This window comes from Arvicola amphibius, chromosome 14 (genome assembly GCF_903992535.2).
Source record: "Arvicola amphibius chromosome 14, mArvAmp1.2, whole genome shotgun sequence".
Classification (NCBI taxonomy): Eukaryota; Metazoa; Chordata; class Mammalia; order Rodentia; family Cricetidae; genus Arvicola; species Arvicola amphibius.
This window is the reverse complement of record NC_052060.1, coordinates 3,027,813-3,054,048: the sequence shown is the minus strand read 5'-3', so window position 1 is coordinate 3,054,048 and position 26,236 is coordinate 3,027,813. Positions and strand designations below refer to the sequence as shown.

Below are 26,236 nucleotides of genomic sequence, written 5' to 3'. Positions count from 1 at the left end.
TGCCGAGGGACGCAGGAAGGCAAGTGGGAGGGGGAAGGCGCGAGAGCGAGCGCGAGAGGGAAAAGGAGGGAGGGGGTGGGGGAGGAGGGAATCTTCGATCACGTGACAGGGGCGGCGCGGCCCGGGGTGTCAGTGTGGAGGAGACTGAGGTAAAGTTGGGAGCGCAGCGGCGTTGGCGGCGGCGGCGGCGGCAGCGGCAACGCGGCGGGGCCGGGTATTGTCCGCGGCCCCTTTAAATCCGCGATCCCCTTCCCCCCTCCCTCCCTCGGCCCTGTCCCCTCCGTACCCCCTCCCGCGGTAGGCTCCCCCGCGCCGTGTGTCTCCCCGCTGTACACCCTTCTAGTTTTGCGAACCCGGGCGTCCAGCCTCCCCCCACCCCCCGTGTTGGCCGCCGGAGGTTTTGTTTATAGTTGGGTTCGCGGCCTACTGGGCCGCGCCAGAGCCGGGGCCTCGATTTGGGAGCGTGGCCGGGGCGGGGCTTGGGGCAGCCGGAGGGGGGGGGGCATGCGGCTAGAGCCTGAAGGGGGAGAGCGAGAAAGAGCGCGGGCGAGCGAGGCCCGGGGCCCAGCCTCAGCCTGAGGTAGGGTTCTCTACTAGGGCCAATGTCTGCGGAGAAAGCCTCCTCCCTTCCCAGTCCTCTATGGGCCTCTGATCCGGATCCGGCCTGGTCTGGGGGCGCGGAGGGGGGCGATGGGGTGGAGCTGCCCTAAACTCCCCCATGTGGCCCTCAGTTTGGAGTGCGGAGGATTAATTTGTTCCGGGTGGGAGGTAGAGAGGCGAATGGCCCCATGGGCTCTTGATGTGGCGCGGAGGGGGGTGAGGCTCCCATCCTCCGCGCGTGGGCTTCTGTCCTGTTCGTTTCCAGCCTCTTTGTCAGCTCCTCTTCCTCCCCTGCCTTCTTTCTTACCGACCCTCATCATGGAATATATGTTTTTCGGCAGTCTTTAGCTCCCTGTTGTCTTTAGTGTAGTTTTGGGTACCCAAGCCCTTATATTATTTGGGAAGCTGGACATAGAGGCCCCCATGGGTTGTATTCCGCCCGAGGGACGTCACTAAATCACTGGGCATTTGTTCATCCTTCTCATAATGGGAATGGAATTCCAGATTTCTTGAGACCCTTCACCTGGTGGACAGCCCCTAAATTGCTGTGCAAAGTGATGTCACAAACAAGAGACTGCTTTTCCACGATTCTTAAAATTTAGCCACCTCTGGTGTTGTGGAAAGACACCACAGTAAAAGGCGATTTTGTTGTTAACGTTTTTTTGTCTTTTTGCCTTTGACTCGCTGTGATTATTAATTGGAGAAATCCCTTTTTGTCTCCACCTCCCATATTCTGCGTTGGGGATATCTGATGTGATTGCTGGGAGGGTATGTGGGTCAGTTTGACAACCAGCATTACTAGAGATTAAAACATTTTGGATGTGTATCTGTTGATAAAACTGTTGTTGTGGTCCTACACCGTTGTTTTTAATTATTAGATTGCCCCAATGATTGTTTCTGTTGTGAATGGGAGACACCGCTGTCGTGTAAAATAGTGACGAAGGGCGAAATGTACTGCTCCCCGCCCCCAAAGTGTTTCTAACTCCGGAAGGCTCCTTAGAGTGAAGGTGGTTGGGGAATGGGACACAAGTCTTTGCAACTAAGCATCTAGGGATTAGTTGCTCTGCTAGAGGTGGTAAGCCTAACCCATCCCAGTCCAACTTTAGAATGTCTGAACTGTTTCTCAAATTAGATTGTAAGCTCCCTGAGAGCAGCAACTAAGTCACAATGCTTTTGTATTTCTTGAAGTATTGGACACATAGTAGATACTCAATAAATACTTATTGTTTATTTTTTTCAGTAAAATTTCTCTGGCTATTTTTTCAAGTAGCTGGCTTTCAAAATGTAGACAAGGGCACTTCTTTGTTGAACCCTGTACTTGTTCCTGTAGCATTCTCTTGGTTTCCAATACTTCTTTCTCATCCTATTTCCCTTAAGTACTTTTTTTCTTTTTTTTTAGAAGTTAACAAACATGGTCACTCACTCCCACTGTATAACTCTGGGTATTTGTCTTTGTTTGCTATTAAAAAGCTATTAATTCTGTGCCCTTAAGTGATCTGCCCAGATGATTTACTTTTGACCTGTTGCTCATTGTTACTAATAAGGAGGTGAAATATTCTTAGTTTCACATTTCGGTGTATTACCAAAGAGGGAAATGAAAATTAAAAGCAAGAATGATAAGGATTTTTTCCTGCTTAGTTATGTATTAAAGTATGACTTTGTAATATATTTGCATCTAGCTTGTAATGTGAAGTGGTTTATACAGCTAGTCTTATAGCTTGTATTTATGGTGTAATTCGCAAAAATTGATATTATACATGGAATAGAAATCATTCAGCATTTTTAAGCTACAGGAGTAAGTTGGCATTATCTTACAGCCAATTTTAAAATATAATAGTTAAAAAGCCATATGTTGATGATAAGGAATGTAGTGGAAGTCTTTGTTCTTGATCACATAAAAAACGATGTGTGCAATCTATTGACACTACTTGGTGAAGGATTTATCCTCTTTCTCTGTGTTATCCAAGAAATAGGTGAAGTTCATGTTCCTAATAGCTAGTCTTTGCATGTTTCTTTAGAACTTTAATGACTTCAAAATCTAGTGTCATCTAGGCAGCCTGGAATTGTCCTGTATAGTGTTTTCGCTAGTGAAAAAAATGTAGAGCAGGAAAGTATAAATTTATTTCCTTTCGAAAGGAATAAAACAATAAAAAGTAACCTGATTTTGAGCCCTCTATCATGGTGATGAATTTTTCTTCGTTTACTCAAAGCAGCCGCTGAGATTACATTATAAAACTATATGAATAAAGGGAACTTGAATTTAGTAGGACACTTAACTTGATAGAAACGACAGAAGCTTATGTCTAGTTTTGGGAAGGTTCTTGTGTTCTGTGTTTCTTTAAAGAGTGAGATCTCTCTGCAAATAGTCCTCAAAGTCATTTCCTAGAAGCCCTTTCTAATAAAACGTGTGATAGGTGCATTTGATTGGGGACAGATTTGGGATTCTCTTTGTATTAAGGTGAGTAGTGGAGAGTAATTGCCATTCTACTTACTTGAAAGTGTACGGGAGACCAACTGAAGCATCTGCAAAGGCATGTGTTGGAATTATCTAGAAAATGGATTCTGGGTAGTCAGTAGGACTAACACATGCCCAAGTAGAGTCATGAAGAGCTGAAACTGGAAAGAAAAGGCTAGTTATGAATTTGACTTTTCCCAAGTAGTAGAAGTCACACACAACAGTTGTAGGGCAGGTAAGGCTATGGCTTTTAATGTATGCTGGGTATATTGTTTTTCTCTTAGCTCCCTGTTAACGGTTATTAACTTAGGTCCTTAACTGAGTCATGCCCACAGCTCCTAAAATATTTTAAATTGTAATTACTTTGACTTATAGACTAACCTAGAAGGCTTCCCCTTCTCCCTCCCTTTTCTTCCTTCTTTCCCTAGCCCCATTTCTCCCTTCCTCCCACCTTTCCTTCTTTCATGTCTGTCTTGTCTTTTGTGACAGGATCTTACTGTGTTGCCCAGGCTGGCCTCAAATTTGCAATCCTCTCTGGTCAGCTTTCCAAGTGCTGGGATTACAGGTATGTACTGTGCCCAACTCCTGGAAGGCATTTATTTTCTAGGGTTCGTTAATTATCTTCTTTTGTCAAAGACACTTCAGTTACTTTCATATGTATGGAAAGCTTTTTAATATTGATGATGTTTTTGCTAATTTGCAAGATAACAGTAACAAAATTATGTTCTTAATATCTTTTTAAAAATAGTGACACAGGCCAGCACTTGGGAGGCAGAGACAGGAGGATTGCCTTGAGTTTGAGGCCAGCCAAGGCTACATAGTGAGACTGTCTTCGAACAAACATTACACATGCTTTATATACAATTTTGGATTCAGGATTTGTTGATCTGCCTTAGACAAAAAAATGGATTAATAGCCATATTTAAACAGCAACATAAAATGTCTCAGTGGTACTCACCTGTAGTTACAGCACTTGGGAAGTAGAGGAAAGATTAAGGTTTTCAAGGTCAGCATTGCTACATTGTGTTTGAGACCAGATCAAACCAAAACCGAAAATGTATCTCAAGAAGGGGAATCTTGAGTTGAGAATGTAGCTGAGTGGTAGAGAGCTTGCCTTGTATCTCAAGAAGGGGAATCTTGAGTTGAGAATGTAGCTGAGTGGTAGAGAGCTTGCCTAGCATATGAAAAGGCCTGATTTTGATTCCTCAGCACCAATAGAACTGAAATTCATAATGGGTTAAAAAAAAAGTGAATTTCCTTGGTTTGTTCCTTTGAGAAAATTAAAGTGATTGGTGGTAAAGTTCTGGTAAAACAGAATTAAAGACATTTTACCTACATTTAACCATCTCTTTTTTCTTCTTCAGTATTCTTCCTTGTAAATACTGTTATTTGTATATACTGTAAATGATGACGTCGGTGGGCACTAACCGAGCCCGGGGAAACTGGGAACAACCTCAAAACCAAAACCAGACACAGCACAAGCAGCGGCCACAGGTAATGAACCCAAGGATGTGAATCCCTGACTACTAGCTAGCTGTTGTGGTTTCCATGAAATGTAGCATCATTCTGTACTTTGGACTGGTTATTTAGGTCCCTTAATCTTGTTATCTATTCCTTGGCTCTTTTTGTTTCAGGCCTGATAACTGTCAGTGACATACTATGATATAGCACATTTAATTTTTCGTTGCTTAATATTGGGAGGCTTAGGGCTTCATCTTAAGTACCGTGTTAGGTATGTCTAACAGTGTTTTTCATTTGGTATCTGAGCTAATTAAGTAGTACATTACTTATTTTTTGGTTCTATGTTGTAATTTCTAAAGTATTTATCACGATATCATGATTTTTTGTGTGTATGTGGTTTTCTTCTCTCTCTCTCTCTCTCTCTCTCTCTCTGTTTTTCGAGACAGGGTTTCTCTGTGTAACAGCCCCAGCTGTCCTGGAACTAGTTCTTGTAGACCAGGCTGGCCTCGAACTCACAGAGATCTGCCTGCCTCTGCCTCCCGAGTGCTGGGATTAAAGGCGCGTGCCACCACCGCCCAGCCAATACCTTTCATCTCAAAGATTTTGACTTATGCTCTTATTTTCTCCTAAGGTCTTGAGACCCTACCTGAGTTTTCCTTTTCCATGAGAAGCTAGGACTTTCACTATAACATTATAAATTAACAAATGAGACACCATAGAGCAGTGTTGTTTTTTTTTTAAGTAATATATTTACTTTTATTTCATTTGCATTGGTATTTTGCCTGCATGTATGTCTGTGTGAGAGTGTCAGATCTTGGAATTAGAGACAGTTGTGAGCTGCCATGTTGTGGGGACCTAACCATAAAAATATTTTCATTGCTATTTCATAACTAATTTTGCTGCTGTTATGAATTGTAATGTAAATATCTGATATGTAAGATATCTGGTATTCAACCACTGTGAAAGGGTCATTCCACACACAAAGGGGCAGGACCCACAGGTTGAGAACCACTGCCATAGACCATAGTAAGTCTTAGAAAAATAAATTAACCTTGGGTATTAAGTTTGATTTAGATGTGCTATAAATCACAAAATCCATAATTAGTGTTATGTGTGTTGGTACCAATGTGAGTTAATTACTTAAATTGAGCTATTGTCCAAATATATTGAATACATAAGACTAGACTGAAGGTTTCCCCATATGCTCCTTGACTTTCTTTTTCCCCTTTCCCTTTTCTGTTTCCTGGCTTTCTTCCAGTCTTGCTATGTAGCCTTGACTGTTTTGGGACTCAACTATGTATTCCAGGGACCTCAAACTTGGAATCTCTTGTGTCTCAGCTTAGACATGTGCCGTCATCACGATCTGCTCCCTCTTTTCTCCAAATAAATAAATAAACTCCTTTTTTTTCTCTCTTTTTTTCTTTTTCAGAGACTGGGTTTCTCTGTGTTGTCCTGTATGGCCTTGAACTGACGGAGGCAGGCAGATCTCTGAGTTTGAGGCCCTCCTAGTCTACAAGAGTTAGGACTGCTAGGACTGTTACACAGAGAAGCTCTACTTCAAAAAACAGCAACAAAAAAGCTGGGTGGTTGTGGTATACACTTTAATCCCAGCACTTGGGAGGTGAGGCAGGTGGATCTCAATGAGTTTGAGGCTAGCCTGGTCTACCAAGCGAATTCCAGGACAGCTAGGGCTGTTACACAGAGAAACCCTGTCTTGAAAAACCAAAAAATAAAAAATAAAAATTAGAGTAGAAAACAGAAACCCAAATACTTTAATGTGAATTAATGTCCAGATATTTCAAAGTGGTAATGTAATTTCAAGATGAAATCCCCTTAAACTATGAAACATTGTTAAAGTTCATTGCCTCTCAAGTTATAAAATAGTACTTCACTCTGTATTTGCCATTCTTTTTAAGTATCTTAAACATTATTTTGTTTTTTTTTAGGTAGGGTTTTTCTATCCCTGGCTGTCCTGGAACACACTTTGTAGACCAGGCTGGCCGCAGTTTCAGATCTGCCTGCCTCTTCCTCCCGAGCTCTGGGACTGAAGGTGTGCGCCGCCACTGGTCTTTGTCTAGGTTTTGTTTTTGGAGATAGGGTTTCTCATTTGTAGACTAGGCTGGTCGTGAACTCAGACGTCTGCCTGCCCCTTCCTCTCAAGTATTGGGATTAAAGGTGTATGTCACTACTACCCTGCCTTGTTTAATTTTTTTATGTAAGTTTTTGTGGTGCTGAGAATTGATCCTACAGCTTTGAGTAGTCTGGGTGAAGAGATTCATTCATTGTGCTGTCTCCCCAGCCTTGTTTTTATTTACTGTTTTTGAAATTTTGAGACAGGAGCTCATAAAGTTGTCTAGACTGGCCTTGAACTCATTCTGTAGTCCAGGTCAGCCCTGAGCTCGTATTTTCTTGCCTTCACCTCTCAAGTAAATAGGATTACAGACTTGAATCAACAGACTACCTTTTTTTGCAGGGGATCTTGCATTGCTGAGGATTGAACCCAGAGCTACCAGTTGAACCTAGCTACTTGCTAGGCAAGTGCTTTACTGCTGAGCTACATCTACAGTTTACTGCTTTTTGGCGGGGGGGTGGGGGGGGGGAATTGAGATAGGGTTTCTCAGTGTTAACAGTTCTAGCTGTCCTAGAATTCAATCTGTAGACCAGGCTGGCCTCAAACTCACAGAGATCCAACTGCCTCTGCCTCTGGGATTAAAGACGTGCTACCACTGCCTGGCTATTTTATTTTATTTTATTTCCTTTTTTTATTATAAGAAAAAAGAAACTAGGATGCTAGAGAGTAAAAAGTTTACTACTTAGGTCCCTCTTAGTTAATTTCTTATCTCTTAATTAAAGTTTCTTGATTCTATCTCAATTCCTAGGCTACTGCAGAGCAAATTCGGCTTGCACAGATGATTTCGGACCATAATGATGCTGACTTTGAGGAGAAGGTAAAACAAGTGAGTATCCAACTAGTTTTCTTTAAGCTAAGAAAATATCAGAATGAAAGTAGTATTAAATGTCATTGATGCTTACATTGAATAATTGTATATACATTGAACATAATTATCCTGGATAGTGAGATGGCTCAGTGGGGAAAGTGCTTGAGAACCAGGCTTTGAATCCCATAAAACCTGGTAAACCATTTATAGGAGCACACATCTGTAATCCCAGTGCTTTACTGTGAGATGGGAAGTGGAGACAGGAAAATCTGAGCTTTTATATACAGTGGTGAACAACCAAAGACAGGCTGTCTGAAGATGGAAATGTAGGACTGACACTGAGGCTGTCCTCTAGCCTCCACATACGGACTGTGATGAGCACATTCCTGCTACATACATAGAAATTTAAGTACACATATGCACACACAGGGAAAAATAATTACATTCAGTGTTAGCTTGGACTATTAAATAATTGTTTTCATTGCTTATATACTTCATCCCTTTGAATAATTAATGTTGTCCAAAAAGTTTTATCTTACAGTTTTATTCTGTGTGTTCGGATATACACAGAATCTTGTGAAGACTAAATTGGATCTATGAAGTGTGGAAAATGATATATAGAACAGAAACTTGTGTGTTTTAGCTTGATTCTCCATTTGATGTTTAATTACTTTGAATATTTTTGACCTCACTCCTAAGCCATGAGTGTTAAATTTTTGCTTTTCATACATTTGGATATGTTTGTAGGTTTCATGTTATGGTACTCAGTGTGGAGGCAATATGATAAGTTGTGGGGGTTGGTTTTCTCTTCCTGTCTGTAGTTTCTAGGAATTGAACTCTAGTTGTCTGATTTAGTTGCAAGTACCCTTACCTGCTTAGCCATCTCTTAGACCTTAAAAGTTTTTCTTTAGAAAGTACAATTATGTTTTATATATGTTGCTCTTTAATCTTGTTTCTTTAAATTGTAGCTGGTGTCTCCTCCCTTCATCTGGTTTCTTTTATGGAGTATAACTTGCTTATGGTTACTGATTTTTCTCTTTCAGTTGATTGATATCACAGGCAAAAACCAGGATGAATGTGTGATTGCTTTACATGACTGCAATGGAGATGTCAATAGAGCCATCAATGTTCTTCTGGAAGGAAATCCAGATACGGTAGAGTGCTAATAGTGGGGTCCTGGGTTGGGAAGCTAGTAATTCTAAAAGCATCCAGTGGGCAGATGATCTTAAGCCAACATATCCTTTCTCTAAATAGAATAAGAAACTTCCATGGAGATTGTGGTATATTACAAATATTATACTTTATATATACTTATCCTCTTCATGAGCATCATAGGAAAAAAAGTGAAGTCTGGAATAAGTTGTTCATTCCACAAGACTGATTTCAAGGCTTATAACGCTTGGGTTACTTTGAATTAGATGTATTACTTACAGTCTTGATTACTAATCATGGAAGATTTGTTCATTTTAGTTGCTGATAAAGAGTTACAAATTGCTAGATTCTAAATAGAGGAATTTCCTCTAATATTTATTAGCTTCATATCAATGTGCTGTTTTAATGCTTAAATAGTTTTTTTCTGCTAGTTAAAAACAAGCTATATAAGCTGTTGACATTCCTGGGTCTGATAGAGAATATCTTGGAACATCGCTGTGTTGGAATTTAGACAAACTGCTCTCTTATCTCCTTCCCACCTAATAAGACTTTTTCTTTTTGTTGTCATGTTTTTAACAACAGAACACTATCTTACTACATTTGTGATATTGCTACAGCACTAGAGAACTTTTATGTGAGAAGATCATTTTGAAACATTTCACTATACTTGTCTTACACTGAGGATTTTTGATTGGGATAGATTTCATCCTTTAATGTATCAATTAAAGATGTTCATTTGTTTTTCTGAGATAGGGTTTCTCTGTGTATTCCTGGCTGTCCTGGAAGTCATTCTGTAGACCAGGCCATTCTTGAACTCAGAGATCCACCTGCCTCTGCCTCTAGAATGCTGGTATTAAAGGCGTACATCACCACCACCTGACTCAACTGTTTTAAGATATCAACTGTCAGCAAGCCACTACAAAATTATTAATTTCTTAGGATAAAAGCAAATAGCGGGAAATGGGTTTACTTTTATTTTTAATTTTTACTTACTGTCTCACAATTTCATGTACATATAGTATATTTGATCATATTTTCCCCATTAGCCTTTCTTACCTTCTTCTGCCTCCTGCCAAACTTCTTTCCAACATGTCTTGCTCCTATTTTACTGCTTATGTGTGTACCTTTAATTAGACTTGGGTGTGTGAAAATGGGTTGGGAGTTGCTTACTTGAGCAAGGGTAATTTTTCAGTGCTACATCACTGAGTAATATGATTCCCCCTCTTCCAGCAACCATTAGCTGCCTGTATCTCCTTAGGCAGGGGTGGGGCCTTTTGAGCCCTTGTCCCATCCATGATGGAATGTTGATGGACCTAGTCTTGTGCCAAGTCACCACTGCTGATAGGAGTTACTGGTGTAGTTGCCATGTTATATCCAGAAGATGCTTTTGACAGCACTCCTTCCTATCCTCTCTGGCTTTTACATTCTTTGAGCTATGTTCTGACATGCCCCTCAGTCTTGGGAGGTGCTGCAGCTATCCTACTTAGGGCTGAGTGTTCAGCACTTACTTACCCTCACCACTGTGGTCAATTATGACTCTATCAAATGTTGCTCACAACAAAAAGAAAAAAAGAATTTGTTTAGAACTGGATGTGGTGCATGCTTTAATTCCAGTACTGGGTGGACAGAGGCAGACAGGTATCTGTAGGTTCTAGGCCAGTTTGGTCTACATAGTGAGTTCAAAAATAGCTAAGGCTGTATAGATCTCGTCATGAAAAAACAAAAAGTAAAAATTTAGTTTAATTCCCTGTTTATTTGGTTGCTTTCTCCTTCCTTCCTTCCTTCCTTCCTTCCTTCCTTCCTTCCTTCCTTCCTTCCTGTATGTGTGTATGTAACAGGGTTTTAGCGTGTGCGTGTGTAACGGTTTTATCCTTACATCAATCTTCTGCCGTAGTCTCCTGAGAATTAGTGTTTTCAGTGTGTGTTCATATGTGTGGTGGGGCAGGTACAAGTGTGTGAGACTAGAGAGTAACCTCTAGTGTTGTTCCTCAGCCATTTATTTTGTATTATTATTAAGATTATTAAGACAAGGTTTCTCTGTAGCTTTGGAGTCTGTCCTGGAACTCTGTAAAGACCATGATGTAATTAAACTCATCGAGATCCACCTTTCTCTGCCTCCCAAGTGCTGTGTTTTAAGGTTGTCACTACCTCCTGGGTATTGTATTTTTTGAGACAAAGGGCTCTCTCAGAAGATCTGGAACTCAGACAAGCATCAGGGATCTTCCTGTCTTCATCTCTCCAGTACTAGGATTACAAGTATATGCTACCATGTTGGATTTTTAATGTGAATACTGGGGCTCAAACTCAGGTTCTCATACTTGTGTGGCCAAGCACTTTAACTACTTGCTGTAAATGGAGATTGTTTGCTCCCGGCCGCCCAGACCTGAATAATCATGCAGAAGCTATATTAATTACAACACTATTTGACCTATTAGCTCGGGCTTCTTATTGCCTAGCTCTTAAATATTAAAATAACCCATTTCTATTATTCAGTCTATCATCACGAGGCTGTGACTTACCAAGTGAGATTCCCATGGCCATCTCCTTTGGCAGCTACATGGCGTCTTCTTGACTGTACCTATCTTTCTCTCTGTCTTTGTTCGGATTTCCCACTTGGCTTTACTCTGCTAAGCCATTGGCCAGAACAACTTTTTATTACCAATGGTAATAAAACATATTCACAGCATACAAAGGTGAATTGCACATCAGCTTGCTATCTCTCGAGCCCTGTACATTTATAGGAGTGAAATGTAAACCTCAAACTGATACACTCCTACTTCAGTTCCCACCGCCATCACTCCTCGGTGCTGGGATTATAAGTGAAGACCACCATGCACCATGTCTGGCTTAAAATATTTATTTTTGTTTATGGATAGTCTTGTTTTACTATTATTTTGTGTTTTTAAAAAATTTACTGATTTTTTTTTTGTGTGTATGTGTGATATGTGTAGGGGTATGTGCATATGGAAGTCAAAGTCTAGCAGTTGGGTTGGTTTTCAAGGCAAGTCTAATTACCTGGGAGCTTTCTCACTGGTTGTCCTTATGCCTTTTAAAAGTTCTTAATTTTTCTTTATAGAAATTATATTTTGCTTATTTTCTCTCACCTTGTGGCTTTTGTCTAGTGCTGTAAATCTGATCTCACTATATCAAAAAGGGAAAACAAGCTACAGAATATAAGCTTAGGGCATATTTAAATCAGCTACAATAATAAATCAAATGGGGAGTCAGTGCTGCTGGCGTTGAATTTTTTTAATATTTATTTATTATGTATACAATATTCTGTCTGTGTATGCCTGCACGCCAGAAGAGGGCACCAGACCTCATTACAGATGGTTGTGAGCCACCGTGTGGTTGCTGGGAATTGAACTCAGGACCTTTGGAAGAGCAGGCAGTGCTCTTAACTTCTGAGCCATCTCTCCAGCCCCACATTGAATATTTTCTAGTGGACGAGATTATAAAAACCAGTGTCTAAAGATGATCAGAGTAGTAGTGAGTAGTAATTCTTTTTCCTTACAGAACTCAGTCTGGTCCCTGAAGCTAATAGACACACAGATTTCTTTTTCGAGACAGGGTTTCTCTTGTGTAGCCCTGGATGTTCTGGAACTCACAATGTAGAGCAGTCTGGCCTTGAACTCAGATCTGCCTTCATCTGCCTCCTGAGTGCTGGGATTAAAGGTGTGGGCCACTACTGCCCAGCTCAAAATTTCTTAAGCTGTGGATCCTGAGAAAATAATTGTACCAGATTTCACCTCTGGTGTACTACTTGTAGTCCATATTGATCAGTCACAGGTGCTCTACCTTTCTTTAGCATTCCTGGGAGATGGTTGGGAAGAAGAAAGGAGTCTCAGGACAGAAGGATGGTGGACAAACTGAATCAAATGAAGAAGGAAAAGAAAATCGAGACCGCGACAGAGACTATAGTCGGCGACGTGGTGGGCCACCAAGACGGGGGAGAGGTGCCAGCCGTGGACGAGAGTGTATGCATGGGGCTTTATCAAAACCAGCTGTGGGTCAGTAATGTCTAGACTCCAGGGATGTGTCCGGCCCCTGCTGGGCAGGGCCCTGGAGCTGTTATGTCACCCATTGCTTTTCTCGCCACCCATTTGTCAAAGTCCTGACATCTTTTACATGTAGCCTTCCCATAACAGTCACTAGTACATCACTAAAAAGCCATGTAGTCATCGGTAAAGTTACTTGACTCAGCTCTCTCTGTGTCTCATCACTATTTCTTTAGTAACCTTCATGCTCCATCCTACCAAGTCATGTTCTCTTAGTTTTGTGTCCTTGACACTGTGTTCAGTATTACGTATATATCAATATAAAGTAGGTATCTTCATTGACCTTGTTCTGGCTGTGTATGTTTTATATTTCAGTTCGGGGCCAGGAAAATGGATTGGATGGCACCAAGAGTGGAGGACCTTCTGGAAGAGGCACAGACAGAGGCAGAAGAGGCCGTGGCCGAGGCAGAGGTGACAGTTTGGTGGGGAGGTGATAAATAGGCATTTACCTTAGTATGGTTAACAGGCAGATATGTACTAGTGTATATATTTGTGCTGGGTAGGATGGGAAAGAAAGTAGCTAGTCTTGCTAATGTAATACACTTGTTTGAAGATTCAGCAGTGTGTGTGAGCATATTGTATGTGTGTTTGTGGGTGGATGGGGAGCCAGAGGTCAACCTTAGGTGACAGTGTTCCCCAAGTACTTTTTATTTTCTAGTTTTTCATATTTTTAGTGTTATTTATTGTTTTTAAATGAGCTATACATTTTTCCCTACTCCCTTCTCTCTCTTCCCTCTCCTCTTACACTCCCTCTCCTGCCCTCCACACTCCCAATTTACTCAGGAGATCTTGTCTTTCAACTTAGGCCTTTATTAAACCTCCTTTCTCCCCCCCCCCCCGAAAAGATTATATTTGCATGATGATAAACAGTGCGTTAAGAGATTCTAAATTTCTTTTTTCACTCTACTTCTTCCTCCTACCCATTTCCTTGACTCTGTTTAAAGTTTCTAAGAGATGACTAAAGGGTTTTTTGTTTTTCTGTTTTTTTATTTTGCTTGTATATGCTGGGCAAGAACTCTAACCTTGGACTGGAGAGATGGCTCAGAGGTTAAGAGCTCTGACTGCTCTTCCAGAGGTCCTGAGTTCAATTCCCAGCAATCACATGGTGGCTCACAACCATCTGTACCCTTTTCTGGCCTACAGACATATATGCAGACAGGACACTGTATACATAATAAATTAATTAATTAAAAAAAAGAACTCTAACCTTAGGTTATAACCACAGTAGAGGGCGTAATTCTAAATTACAGATCTGTAATTCTGTAGGTTCTGGAAACCAAACCCAGGTCTTCTATAAGGACAGAAAGCACTCTTAACCACTGAACAATTTCCAGTTAATGTTAAAAGTAGCATTATTTTATCTTTATTTACTTGGTTTTTTTGAGGCAGGATTTCTCTGTGTAGCCTTGAATTTACTTTGTAGATCAAGCTGTTCTTCAACTCAGAGATCTGTCTGCCTTTCCCTCCTGAATGCTGAGATTAAAGGCATGCACCATCAGTGCCTGACCTTCAAAGTACCATTGTAACCAATCCATAAATTTTAAATGAATGATTATTTATTTATTTAGGATAGTGTTGAAAAAGTGACATTAAAACACATTTGGCTTTAAGACCTTTTTTCTTTGTGGCTGGGCAATGCTGGTAAATGTCACTCCATTACTTCCCAGCTCAAGGTCTGTCCCACCATCTTACCCCCATGTTAAGTAATATAAAATCACTTAATTATATTTTAATTTATTTTGTGTGCATATATGTGTGATACATAGGTGGATGGCAGAGGAACTCTCCATAATTGAGTCCTGAGGATTAAACTCAACTCATTAGATTTGGCAACAAATATTTCTACTCCATTGAGCCATCTCACTATTCCTGTTTGTTTGTTTTGTTTTTTTTGGAGATGGGTTCTCTTTAGTTTTGGAACCTGACCTAGAACTATCTCTTGTAGACCAGGCTGGCCTCAAACTCACAGAGTTTCACCTGCTTCTGCCTCCTCAGAATCACTCTGTAATTTTAAATCCCAACCTTTTTCTGGTTTTAAGACTTGTATTTTTTTTGGTAAGCTTTTACTTACTTTTTGTTTGTTTGTTTTTGAGACTAGGTCTCACTATGCAGCCCCTGGCTATATAGACCAGGCTGGGGCCTTAAACGCACAGAGATTAACCTGTTTCTACTTCCTGAGTGTTAGAACTGCAGATGTGTGCCACCACCCTTTACCAAGTAATTATTGTAATAGCTTAGGCAAACTTACCAATTATTCCACTCCAATTATGTCAACAAAGTTGACTTGGTTGTTAAAGATGAAACAAATTATTATGAACCATAAACTATTAGATTCTTAACACATTTCAGAAATACTACATTAAAGAAATAAGGAGACATAGTACTGGTAAGGAAAGAAAAATTAAAATTCTTGAAAAAGAAAAGCCCCTCAGCTTTTTATCAGTAAGACAACCATCAGAAATGTTTCCTGTAAAAAGCCAAAAAACAAAATAAAAAAAACTGGTGTTGAAGAGTGTTTGTTGTTCTTGCATAGTGTAATATGAAGGCTGCTTTTTTTGTCCTGGCCGTACAGCCCCAAAATAATCATAGAAACTAAACTGTATTCATTAAATCACTGCTTGGTCCATTAGCTCTCGCTTCTTAATGGCTAACTCTTACATCTTAATTTAACCATTTCTATTAATCTGTATATCACCATGAGATCGTGTCCTACCAGCAAAGTTTCAGCGCATCTACCTCCGGCCACAGATCCATGGTGTCTCTTGACTCTGTCTTCTTCCTCCCAGCATTCCGTTGAGTTTTCCCCATCTAGCTCTGTTTCCCTACAGCTCTGTTATAGACCCAGAGCCTTTATTTGTTAGCCAATCAAAGAAACACATAGACAGAAGAACCTCCTACACCACCAGAGAACTTGGGTTCTGGTCCCAGCATCCACAGAGTGCCTCACAACCATTTGTAAGTCCTGTTTTAGGAGATGTAATGCTTGCTTTAATCTTTTCAAGCTCTTCTCGCACATGTGTGATACACATACATACACTTTGAAATGGTGTTCCATTTACATAGCATGTTCAGTCCTGGCAAGACTATATAGTGAGACCATGTTTCTGAAGAATAATCAAGTAAAAATAAATATATTTTTTAAGCAGTCAAAAAATCACCTGGATGGTCATTCGGCTTAATGGCAAGGCTGGCCTAGCATGCATTGGGTTTGATACCTTGCACTGAGGTGGGAGAGTGCAGTATTTATCCAAAACAAAAAGTCTGACTAAATTCACATTCGTGGATAAGTATGGCAGTCTGCTTATTTTACCAGATTTTGACCAAAGCACCACCACCACCAAAAACCCCTAAATGCTTGTAGAGAGCGGCGACAGTGCTGAGGGAGAGGAAGAGGTGGTCTGCACTTCTGCCCCTTCACTGAGAGCCTCTCTGGCCGGGTCCCATGGGGCTGCAGAACCTTCTCTGAGGTCTTCAGTGCTCTTGTCAGCCACCGCTGGCCATTGTTTTCTGAATAACATCAATTATGTTATCTATTAATGAGACACTGTAGGAGGAAATTTGCACAGAAACCAGCGAACAAACAGAAAACCAAGATAACTTTGGGTTCAAGATTAGTTTCAAAACTTGTAAGATGATACAACTTTTTTGCTCTGAGTTTGGCTCTAGTAAGCTTTGGTGGAAAGCTCTGGTTTTAATTGGCCTCTTTCTCCCTTTTCTGTTTCTCTTCACTTACTGTTCTTTGATCTTAAACAGTCCTACTTTGTATTTTGGGTGAATTTTCTACTTTTTGAAAAGTTTGCAAGGTTATTTGGGAAATTGTTCTCTATGTACACTTCACAACATCTGGCATCTATTTATCCTTAGTACTTCATTGATAATGGAGAGTCCACAAAGGACTTAAGGTGGTGGGCTGGTTAGCACTGTTCCTCATCTCTCCTGTATATTCAGACCCACCGATTCAGAATTGTCAGTTGCAATTTCATAAACCCAGTTAAAGGAACAGCTAAAAGTGACACAGAATTTTTCTTTTAAAAAACTATTTATTTGTTTGTTTGTTTATTTATTTATTTCATATTCAATACTCTGTGTGTATGCCTGCAGGCCAGGCCAGAAGAGGGCATCAGAACTCATTACAGATGGTTGTGAGCCACCATGTGGTTGCTGGGAATTGAACTCAGGACCTTTGGAAGAGCACGCAATGCTCTTAACTGCTGAGCCATCTCTCCAGCCCCCAGAATTTTTCTTTCTTGCTTTCTTGCTGGACCAATTGAAGAATGCATCTGGCACCTTTGGGTTTTTTTTTTGTTTTTTTTTTTTTTTTTTTTTTTTTTGAGACAGGCTTTCATTGGCCTGTAGCTCACTAGTAGTCTGTTTGACTGGTCAGTGAATCCCAGGGATCCATCAGATTGAGGTTTTATGCACGGATGTCAAACACTTTGTTAGGTCTCCCTAGCCTAAAACTCAGTAGTCAAAGACTTAAACAACAAATAAACAGCTATTGACAGTAATAATTGTCCCGGGTTAAATTAACTGGTGTGTTCCATAGGACTGAATGAAAGAAAATTTGAAAGCAACCACTTGCTGTTCATAAGTGTCTGGGCTGGTAAGGTGTTCAGTATCAACTTTTACAATATGCCTATTTTTTTCTGCAGGTAGCTCTGGTAGGAGAGGGGGAAGGTTTTCTGCTCAAGGAATGGGGTAAGTTTCATTGATTTCTAATTTTTCACCCTAAGAATCTTAGCCAAAATGAGATGAGAATGTTCGTTTGCTTTTTGAAGAGAGCTCTGCTTTCTTACTAACCTGAGCTGGCTTTAAGCTCACAGTCCTCTGCCTCAGCCTCTCAAATGGTGGTATTATAGAGGTGTACTGTGATACCTGGTTGATTTGTAGATGAATCAAAAAGTATAGATTTGTGCTCTTTTCTCAGATTCAGGCATTTACCATCTGGGTCACTTGTGTATAGCTTATGCTTTGCCATTTTGCATTGGCTAATAAGAAAAACAAGCATGTGAGATTATAGAATGGGCAGTGAGAAATTCATTTCCCTTAGGAAGGTAATGGTTTTATTCTGATTGTTTTATTTGAGTTAATATTTGTTGACTCTGCTAATGAAGTTAGAAATTCAAATCTTTCTTTTTTCCCCCAGAACCTTTAACCCAGCTGATTATGCTGAGCCAACCAATACTGATGATAACTATGGCAATAGTAGTGGCAATACATGGAACAACACTGGCCACTTTGAACCAGATGATGGAACAAGTGAGTGACTTTTCTGTCTTTGGGATTTTTTGGCATGGTGCTGTGGATTCAAAAATCAGGGGCTGTGCATAATAGTTAAATGCTCTACCATGGAGATGTACTCAGTCCTGGAAATAACTTTGTTTGAATCATTTCTGTTATCTTATTTTAAGGTTATACTTAGATTTAAAAGCAGAGAGCACCCAAGCAGTGGTGGTACACACCCCTTTAATTCCAGCACTCTAGAGGCAGGCGCAGGTAGATCTCTTGAGTTTAAGGCCAGCCTGGACCACATAACGAGTACAAGCACAGCCAAGGATGAACAGAAAAACTGTGCCTCAAAAAGCAAAATAGAAAAAACAAAACCAAAAAACTCAAAGTGAAATTTTTAAGACCTGAAATAGAGATGATTATATAGGGATGAAGAGTTATAGAAATGTTAATGTGTGTATTTTTGGTTAGCCATGGTTTTGTTAACATATCTTGATCACTGTTTTATGGTGTTGTGCTTCCTCTTCCCCCTTAGTATTGTTTTGTTTTTAACATACTTGCAAGCTGGCCTGGAACTCATTTTTTTGTTTTCGCTTCCTAAGTGCTGGCGTGATAGAGGTGTGTCAGTCAGTACACCTGACCCGATATCAATCCTCGCTTAAGAAAATTTTGTACGTTTTGTTATTGACAAGACTAGATCTCCTATAAACTATGTAACTGAGGATTGCTTTGAATGAACTCCTGGTCTTCCTGCCTCTACCTGTCCAGGAATTATATGTAGGTGCATACACTATAACTGGCTTTAAAATAGACTTTATCATCACCATCTTAATGATAAAGAATAAGACTGAAAAAGATTATGAATTTACTTGTATTTGAATTCAGAACTATTTGACTCTAAAACTTTATGTTCGTTGCATTATTTCATATGGCTGCTTCTATCTCTGTATTTCCTTTAGTGTTCTCTATTAGGGTAGTTTCATCTTTTTTGTATAATTAAACCAATTAAGTTACTTATTGTCAAGATTAACAGGACTCAGAATCAAAGTCAACACTATTGATTTGTTTTCTGATAATAAAATAGAAATATTATTCCCTTATTTCCTCCAAGGTTTTTTTTTTTTTTTTTTGTTTTTTGTTTTTTGTTTTTTGAGACAGGGTTTCTCCATGTAGCCTTTGCTGTTCTGGAACTCACTCTGTAGACTAGTCTGGTCTCACAGAAATCTGCCTGTCTCTGCCTCCAGAGTGCTAGGATTAAAAGTGTGTACCCCAACATCCAGTTTGGAATGTCCTTTTTTTATTTTCATTTTTTGATGTATCTTAGTATCATATCAAGAAGAGTACTTCTAGTTCTTCATTAAGTGGACACTTGTTAGAGTATTTATAGGATTTGAATAAAATCACATTTTCTGGCTGACTTTTGTACCTCATCTAGGTATCATGTAAATGTTTAATGATACATATCATCATTATGGGATACACCAAGTTATGTTCAATGGTAAAAGACAATGTCCTGTTTAATGAGAGCAGCTCCAAAATCTTTAAGAATGTTTTTGTTTTGTTTGATATCTTCATGGTGCTGGGGATTGAACCAGGGGAATGTGCATGCTAAACAAGAGCACTGTCCTTGGCCTCTAGAGTGCCTTCTTTTTTTGTGATATCATCTAACTTTTCCTGTCTGAGCTGACACATGAGAACTTGTTGTTCTTCCTGTTTATAAAGAGGTCCGGCCTTGTGATGGTGGCACACACCATTAGTCCCAGCATTTGGGAGGAAGAGGCAGGTAGATCTCTGAGTTTGAGGCTCGCCTGGTCTACAAATTGAGTTCCAGGACAGCCAGAGCTACGTAGAGAAACCCTGTCTCAAAAAGAAAACAAAAAAGAGGTCTCGGTTTAACATGGGCCTGAATTTTGTTTGTTGACATGTTATCATTAAAATTTTAAAATTTTACTATGTGTGTATATGTGTATATGCATATACATATATAAATATATAAATGTTTTGAGTGTTTTGTTTGTATGTATGTCTGTATACAGTTTGTGTGCTTTTTACCTGTTCAGAAAAGGGTGTTAGTTAGATCTCTTAGAACTGGAGATTGGATAGTTATTTACTGCTATGTGGGTGCTGGAAATTGAACCTTGGTCCCTGGAAGAGGCCAGTGTTCTTAGTCATGGAGGCATCTTCCAGACTTTTAAAAAAGTTTTAATATTTACCATGGGTGAAGGCAAAATTGAGGTACTGAAAATTGTGATCATCTTATTAGGTTTTCCTATCAATTGGCTATAAAATGATGTTTTCACTTAATACAATGTATAGACTTAGACTTTAGAATTGTTCTTTATTCATTAATTAGTTTTGTAGAGGCGCTGGTAGCCGTCTCCATAGGAAAAATTACTTGTTTTTACTTACAGTGTATTCTTGAATATTTAGCTTTTTAATCTTGGGAAGAAGAGATAGTGGCAATGAAGTGACTGTCTTTTAGTTTAGAATAGAAAACTTAGAGAGGTGTGTGTGTGTGTGTGTGTGTCAGGAACCGGGGATAGGGGGGAGAGTGAGGAAGAAATGATTCCTGGTCATTATCCATAGCTATCTTTAACTAAGAATCTGGTTAGTAAACAAGGACTGTTGTAATGATTAGAAAAGATCAGATTTTTTGTTGTGTTTTTTTTTTTGTTTTTTTGTTTTTTTGTTTTTCGAGACAGGGTTTCTTTGTGGCTTTGGAGCCTGTCCTGGAACTAGCTCTTGTAGACCAGGCTGGTCTCGAACTCACAGAGATCCGCCTGCCTCTGCCTCCCGAGTGCTGAAAAGATCAGATTTTTGAAGTCTGGAGTCATAAATCCATTCTGTGTGGCTAGAATGAAATGCCGGTGATGCCACAGGCATCTTGGTACAAGAGAATAGGTGGCAGCTTCGTAAGCTCCTTTTGTCAACTTCACGATGTGACATACCTTTATGCATGATCTCTTTTATGTTTCATAGAACAAACTTCAAATTCCTTTTTTGATTTAAGAAATAATTCAAATCTACCCTTAAAATATCCACAGGTACAATGGGAATTATGTATTGGGGGCAGATGTTCTCATTCGCAAGCAAAATTTCACTGGTTGTTTTTCTTTTCTTTTTTTTGTTTCAGGACTTGATTTCATTGGGGTTGAGGGGTCAAATTATCCCCGAAAATTTGAGACTGCTCCTGGTATGATACATCCAGGCGCCTAATTGCCCCGGATATTTTTATAGATTTTTATGAACTGAAATATCTGTGGATATGTCATTTTTCTGTCTTTCTGCTTTTTTTCTTTCTGCCTTTTTCTTTCATTTTCTGTGCCCACTTTTCCCTCCCCAAAATTTATTCGTTTAGTAAATATTTGGCATTTACATTGCCCGAGCTTTGTGCCGTGAGAATGCAAGCTTGAATCTTTGTAGAACATTTCATCTTGCTGTCCCTGGCTTCCTTTTCCATGATCATACTTCCAGTATAAGAAAGCATCAAGCACTAGTTTTTGTATATTTCCTATCACATCAAGTAACCAGAGTGTAGAAAGAAAATTCTTGCACAAAGCATCTAGTTTAGGCAACTTTTTAGTCAGTTCTAGCTCCAGGATTACGTTAAGTGCTAACTCCTTTGGGTTAGCACAGGTGTCAATGAGGAGAGAGAAAAGAACCCCCGAGTGAGAGGATATGATTTGTCATTTGTATTTCTCTGTAGATCATTTCCATTATTAAGTGCTTTGAAATTTTTAGTTTTTTTTTTTTTTTTTCGGTGTCATTTTTTTTTTTTTTACCTTAGTAAGGTGGGATTTTACTATGTAGACCAGATTGATCTCAAAACTGTTGTGTGTGTATACACATGTTCTTGTCTATCTTTATGTGTAAACGTGTGCACATGAAGCCCGGAGGTCAGTGTTGGGTTCTTCTTCATTCTGTCGCTGTCCAGCAAGCTCTAGTAATTCTTTTTTGCCTTCCTGCTACAGCATTAGTTTCATGCTTGCTTTTGTTTTTGTGATGCTAAGCAAATCATGCTCCCATTGAGCCAAATGCCAACCCTGTACCATACTTCCATGTGGTTGTTGAGAATTGATCTCAGGTTCTCATGCTTGCATAGAAAGACTTTATCATCTTTCCTTGCCTCATACCCTCCAGTTTTGGATGTCCTTGCATCACCGTCCGTCTACTAGGAGGAGGCATAGTCAACTATTTGTTAATTATTTCTTATTTTTAGCTTGAAATTTTTATTTTATTGAGACAGGGTCTTACTGTGCAGCATGGGCTGCCTGGAATTTGCTATGTAGAATAGACTGCCCTAGAACATAAAAAGATTCTCAACCTCCTGGGTTGTAATATTAAAGGAATTTGCCATCATGTCCAGCAATTGCTTGTTAGTTCTTATAGAAACTTTCTTTAGGTAGGCTTCAAGACTTACTCTATATATTTTGAGTTCTAGTGTTTAAAAAAAAAAGAGTAAGTTCTAGTTTCTGGTACAGATAAATTCTTACATTAGTCTTTTAGTAGACGGGAAGAATCCTATTTTTCAAAAATGTCATAATATTTTTTCTGAGATTATATGTGAGATAAAAATTGTGAGGATAAGGAGTGTTAGAGAATGTATAACGCTCTTGCTTTTCAAACATGAGAACTGGCATTTGGATCCCCAGCACCCACTTAAAAATCAGGCAGATGTAGAGGCCTGCATATAACCCAGAACTTGAGAGGAGGAGGTGGGATCCCCAGTGCAAGCTTTAAGCTGGACTACCCAACAAGCTCAGCTTCTGGTCGAGCCAGAAACCCTGCCTTAGTAAAACAAAGTGATAGGGGAAGATACCTGAAATCAACTTCTAGCTTCCACATTCATCTGAACACCTACCAGCACAAACATGTTTACACGTGTGAACATACACACAATGCACACACACACACACACACCAAAACACAACAAAGGTGCCAGGTAAAGTATATGGAAGTGGGTTGATTGTGCATAGAAATTTTCTTTGCAAACTTTCAGCTTAAAAGAAGAGGAAAATGTACAATGACCTTGGTAGGTCAAATTCTATAGTCTCTACAAGTAGGATTAGGACAGTAACTGATGCACATGTTTGATTTAATTTTGTCTTGTATCTCCAAAAGAAGCAAGTCTATGTAGAGTTCCCCAGAGTTACCTGGTTTAAGCCAGTAATATGGCTTAAGAACTGACTTGTGATGATTGAGCTGTTGTTGTTCATTTCTAGTAACAGATAGATCTTTTTGTGTGTCTTTTGTTCAGCTTTCAAACCTACTCATTCTCCTTAACCTTTTAAAGTTCTCTACCATTGGTATCATTTCTCTTCAGATTTTCTTGGTTTTTGTTATTTGTTTGTTTTATATAAAATAAATAGATGGATGTAGCTTGCATGTTCTGGTTTGGATTAGTTGCAGCCATCTCATTAAATGGCCGCTAGGACAAAGCTGAGGTCCTTAAAGATACTGCATGGCATGCTGAATCTTGTGGGATGGAGGTAGGAAAGGGTCTTAGATGTGTGTATGTATGTATGTGTATTTATAGTATGTTCTTTTATCTGTTTTTTCCACTCCTGTTGCAGCTCTGTAACCCAACTGAAAGTGGCTATGAAATAATCTTCATAATCTTATTAAAGCCCTTTTTACTTTGATGTTTCTATGTAGTCTTTCCCTACCTCTGAAGTCAACAAATTCTTTCTGATTACTAAATTCTAATCATACTATTGCTTGTCAAAATGTTAATGTAATGTTGTCTGAACATGTTTTATAATGACACTTAAATTTGTCTTTTTAAAAAAATTCCTAGGTGCATGGAGAGCTGCAACAGAAGAGTGGGGAACTGAAGATTGGAATGAAGATGTAGGTATTCCTGGTCTGCGCCTTACCTAATATGTTCTATCCCTAAGTCATGTTTAGGGATAGAAAATGGATGTGATTCTACTTTGTAAAATGCACTTCTAAGATTCTGACCTAAAACTTTTACATCCAAAATAGTGTTCTGAGCCAGAACATTTCACATATGTTATATGAAGGAGACTGGGCATGGACAGGACTCTGGAACCACACTATGGAAAGGGCAAGTTCAGGTGTGTAAGTCCAATACCTGATTCTCAGATTGACCCAGGAAGACAGAGTGGTTGGGTAGGGTACCAACAATGGAATTAGGACTGGGAACAAGCTAGACTGGGAACAAGCTAAGTGGTAGAATGCTTGAGAAGTATGTGTGAAATCTTGCATTCAAATCCCATCACTGCAAAAAAATGTTTTTAGTTAGGCAGATAGTAGGTAGTACATTGAGTAACAGCTGCTGATGGCATACAACCTACTTAAAGTTGTATTATTTGTTATTAAGTCCTATAATGAATCGGCAGCAAATAGAAATTTATGGTATCTAAGCCTCAAGCATACAGTCTGTTCATTGACCATGAGACTCTAATTCTGCAATTGAAATGACTATCCAGTTGACTTATTGCCAGCTTGACTCAACTTGGAAAACTCTCAGATGATTGGTTTGTAAAGAATTTTCATTAGTATTACCTAAGTAAACGAATTTTATGTTTTCTGGTCACAGTCAAACTTTTACTTGGAAATTGTTTTCAATGATTATGGATAAACTTATTTTAATATTTTAAATCTGCTTCCCTTTATATTGGTAGGTAAGGTAGCTTTGTCAGATTATTTTGATTGTCAGTCTTAGGTTCCTAAAAATTCCCGTGTTAACAGCATCAAAGGTTAATGATTTTTATTTATGGTTTTTCGAGTCAAGGTTTTTTCTGTGTAGCCATGGTTGGCCTTGAACTCAGAGACTCAGAGATCCACCTACTTCTGCCTCCCAAGTGCTTAGATTAAAGGCATGTGCCACCACTGCCTGGATGGACGGATGGAGATATATATAATTTTTTTGTTATTTTTTTTAAGGCAGACCTTCGCTGTAAACCAGGCTCTCCCAGAATTCACAGAGATCTACCTGCCTTTATAGCTGTGCTAATCTGCTCTGTGAATATGAACAAGTTCTATTTTCTAAAATTTGGTTTATGTTAGTAAGAGTTATATTTGGGAGACACTGAGTTTTCTGTTTATTAGAGATTTAAAATCAGGAATCCAAATAAACAAACCTAAGTCGACTCTTAGGAGGAAGAGTCATTCCCTGTAATTGATTACCTAATTATAGTCCTCAGAAGTCTAATATAGTCAATGCAAAAGCTGAATATAGTTAAAATTCCTGAAAAGATATTTCTTGACCAACACTTGGACCTGAACTCTTAATAGCCAGCAATTAATCTTATTTCTTTCTTCATCTTGGTCATGCTTTTCCTTTCAATGAGAGAGAGAAATTGGTGGAAGATAAATGTCCTTTGGGTAGAGGTAGGAATTGGGATTTGTAATGAAAAAATAAAAAGAAATTTTCTCAATATATTTGAGTAGCACAGAGATCCTTCCTGTGAGTTGAGTATGTGTATGTGACTATTTCTTAATTGCATTTCTTTATTCTGTTCTTTGCTTGGATAAAACTGTCAAGCAGACTTGATATCAATTCATTCAGGATTCCTTAGGGTAGATAGTCTTTTCGTACAGTTTTCCCTTTTTCTTGGTGTTGAATTTACATTACCTGTGGCACATTTCTGCCTTTAACCTTTCTGATCAGAAGTAACCGATTACTCTCTTTCCAGCTTTCTGAAACCAAGATCTTTACTGCCTCTAATGTGTCTTCAGTACCTCTGCCTGCGGAGAATGTGACAATCACTGCTGGTCAGAGGCAAGTGTGTAGTAAAATTGAGTACCTTTTTTTAAAACACATAAGTTCCTTTTGTTGGATTTAAGAGTTTTTAGTGTACTAAATAGAAGCTCATATGCTGTAGTATCAAACTTGGTTCATCCCTAAAATAAGTAATTTTATCTTTATATGTGTATGCCACATATGTGGGTGTTTTTGGAGGCCAGAAGGGGGGTACCAGATCTCCCTTATAGTTGGAGATATAAGTGGTTTTGAGCTGTAAGATACAGGTGTAGTGAACTGAACTTGAGTCCTAAAAAAGCATCAACTGCTTTTACTTAACCACTGAGCCATCTTTAGAACCTCCAACCTAAAATAGTTCTTCAATTACATAGATCAGTCAGTCTTATAACCAGCTTTGAATATGTAACTTGTTTTGAAGTAAACCAGGGAAAGAAGAGTTAAGGAATTTTTTTAATGTAATTTTGAATTTTGCAGCACTATTTAGTAGCTTAAAATAATTCTCTTTATGTACTCAGGTCATTAAGAACAGTTCAAGCTCTGTATTTGTGGGTTCTTCATCCATGTAGTCAACTAACCATAGTTTCAAAATACTGAGATGGTTGGGCAGGGTGGT

General features: G+C 39.2%; 1 protein-coding gene across 27 annotated transcripts in view; it reads left to right on the top strand.

The window, feature by feature from the left end:
- Nucleotides 1-95: 95 nt before the first annotated feature.
- Nucleotides 96-26,236, top strand: part of Ubap2l (ubiquitin associated protein 2 like) — a 57,398-nt gene continuing 31,257 nt past the window's right edge. For 9 of the 27 annotated variants that reach the window (XM_038312103.1, XM_038312099.2, XM_038312102.1 and 6 more), the window contains exons 1-10: nucleotides 96-149; nucleotides 4,420-4,549; nucleotides 7,396-7,473; nucleotides 8,499-8,609; nucleotides 12,416-12,584; nucleotides 12,981-13,076; nucleotides 17,318-17,363; nucleotides 17,812-17,924; nucleotides 23,692-23,744; nucleotides 25,556-25,641. In XM_038312103.1, coding sequence (XP_038168031.1) covers nucleotides 4,460-4,549; nucleotides 7,396-7,473; nucleotides 8,499-8,609; nucleotides 12,416-12,584; nucleotides 12,981-13,076; nucleotides 17,318-17,363; nucleotides 17,812-17,924; nucleotides 23,692-23,744; nucleotides 25,556-25,641 — 842 coding nt within the window. In that variant the 5' untranslated portion in view covers nucleotides 96-149; nucleotides 4,420-4,459. Of the gene's footprint in view, nucleotides 215-519; nucleotides 581-3,578; nucleotides 3,621-4,419; nucleotides 4,550-7,395; nucleotides 7,474-8,498; nucleotides 8,610-12,415; nucleotides 12,618-12,980; nucleotides 13,077-17,317; nucleotides 17,364-17,811; nucleotides 17,925-21,027; nucleotides 21,088-23,691; nucleotides 23,745-25,555; nucleotides 25,642-26,236 lie in introns of those variants that run through there. The other 18 variants (XM_038312093.1, XM_038312087.2, XM_038312082.2 and 15 more) reach the window with 6 other exon arrangements.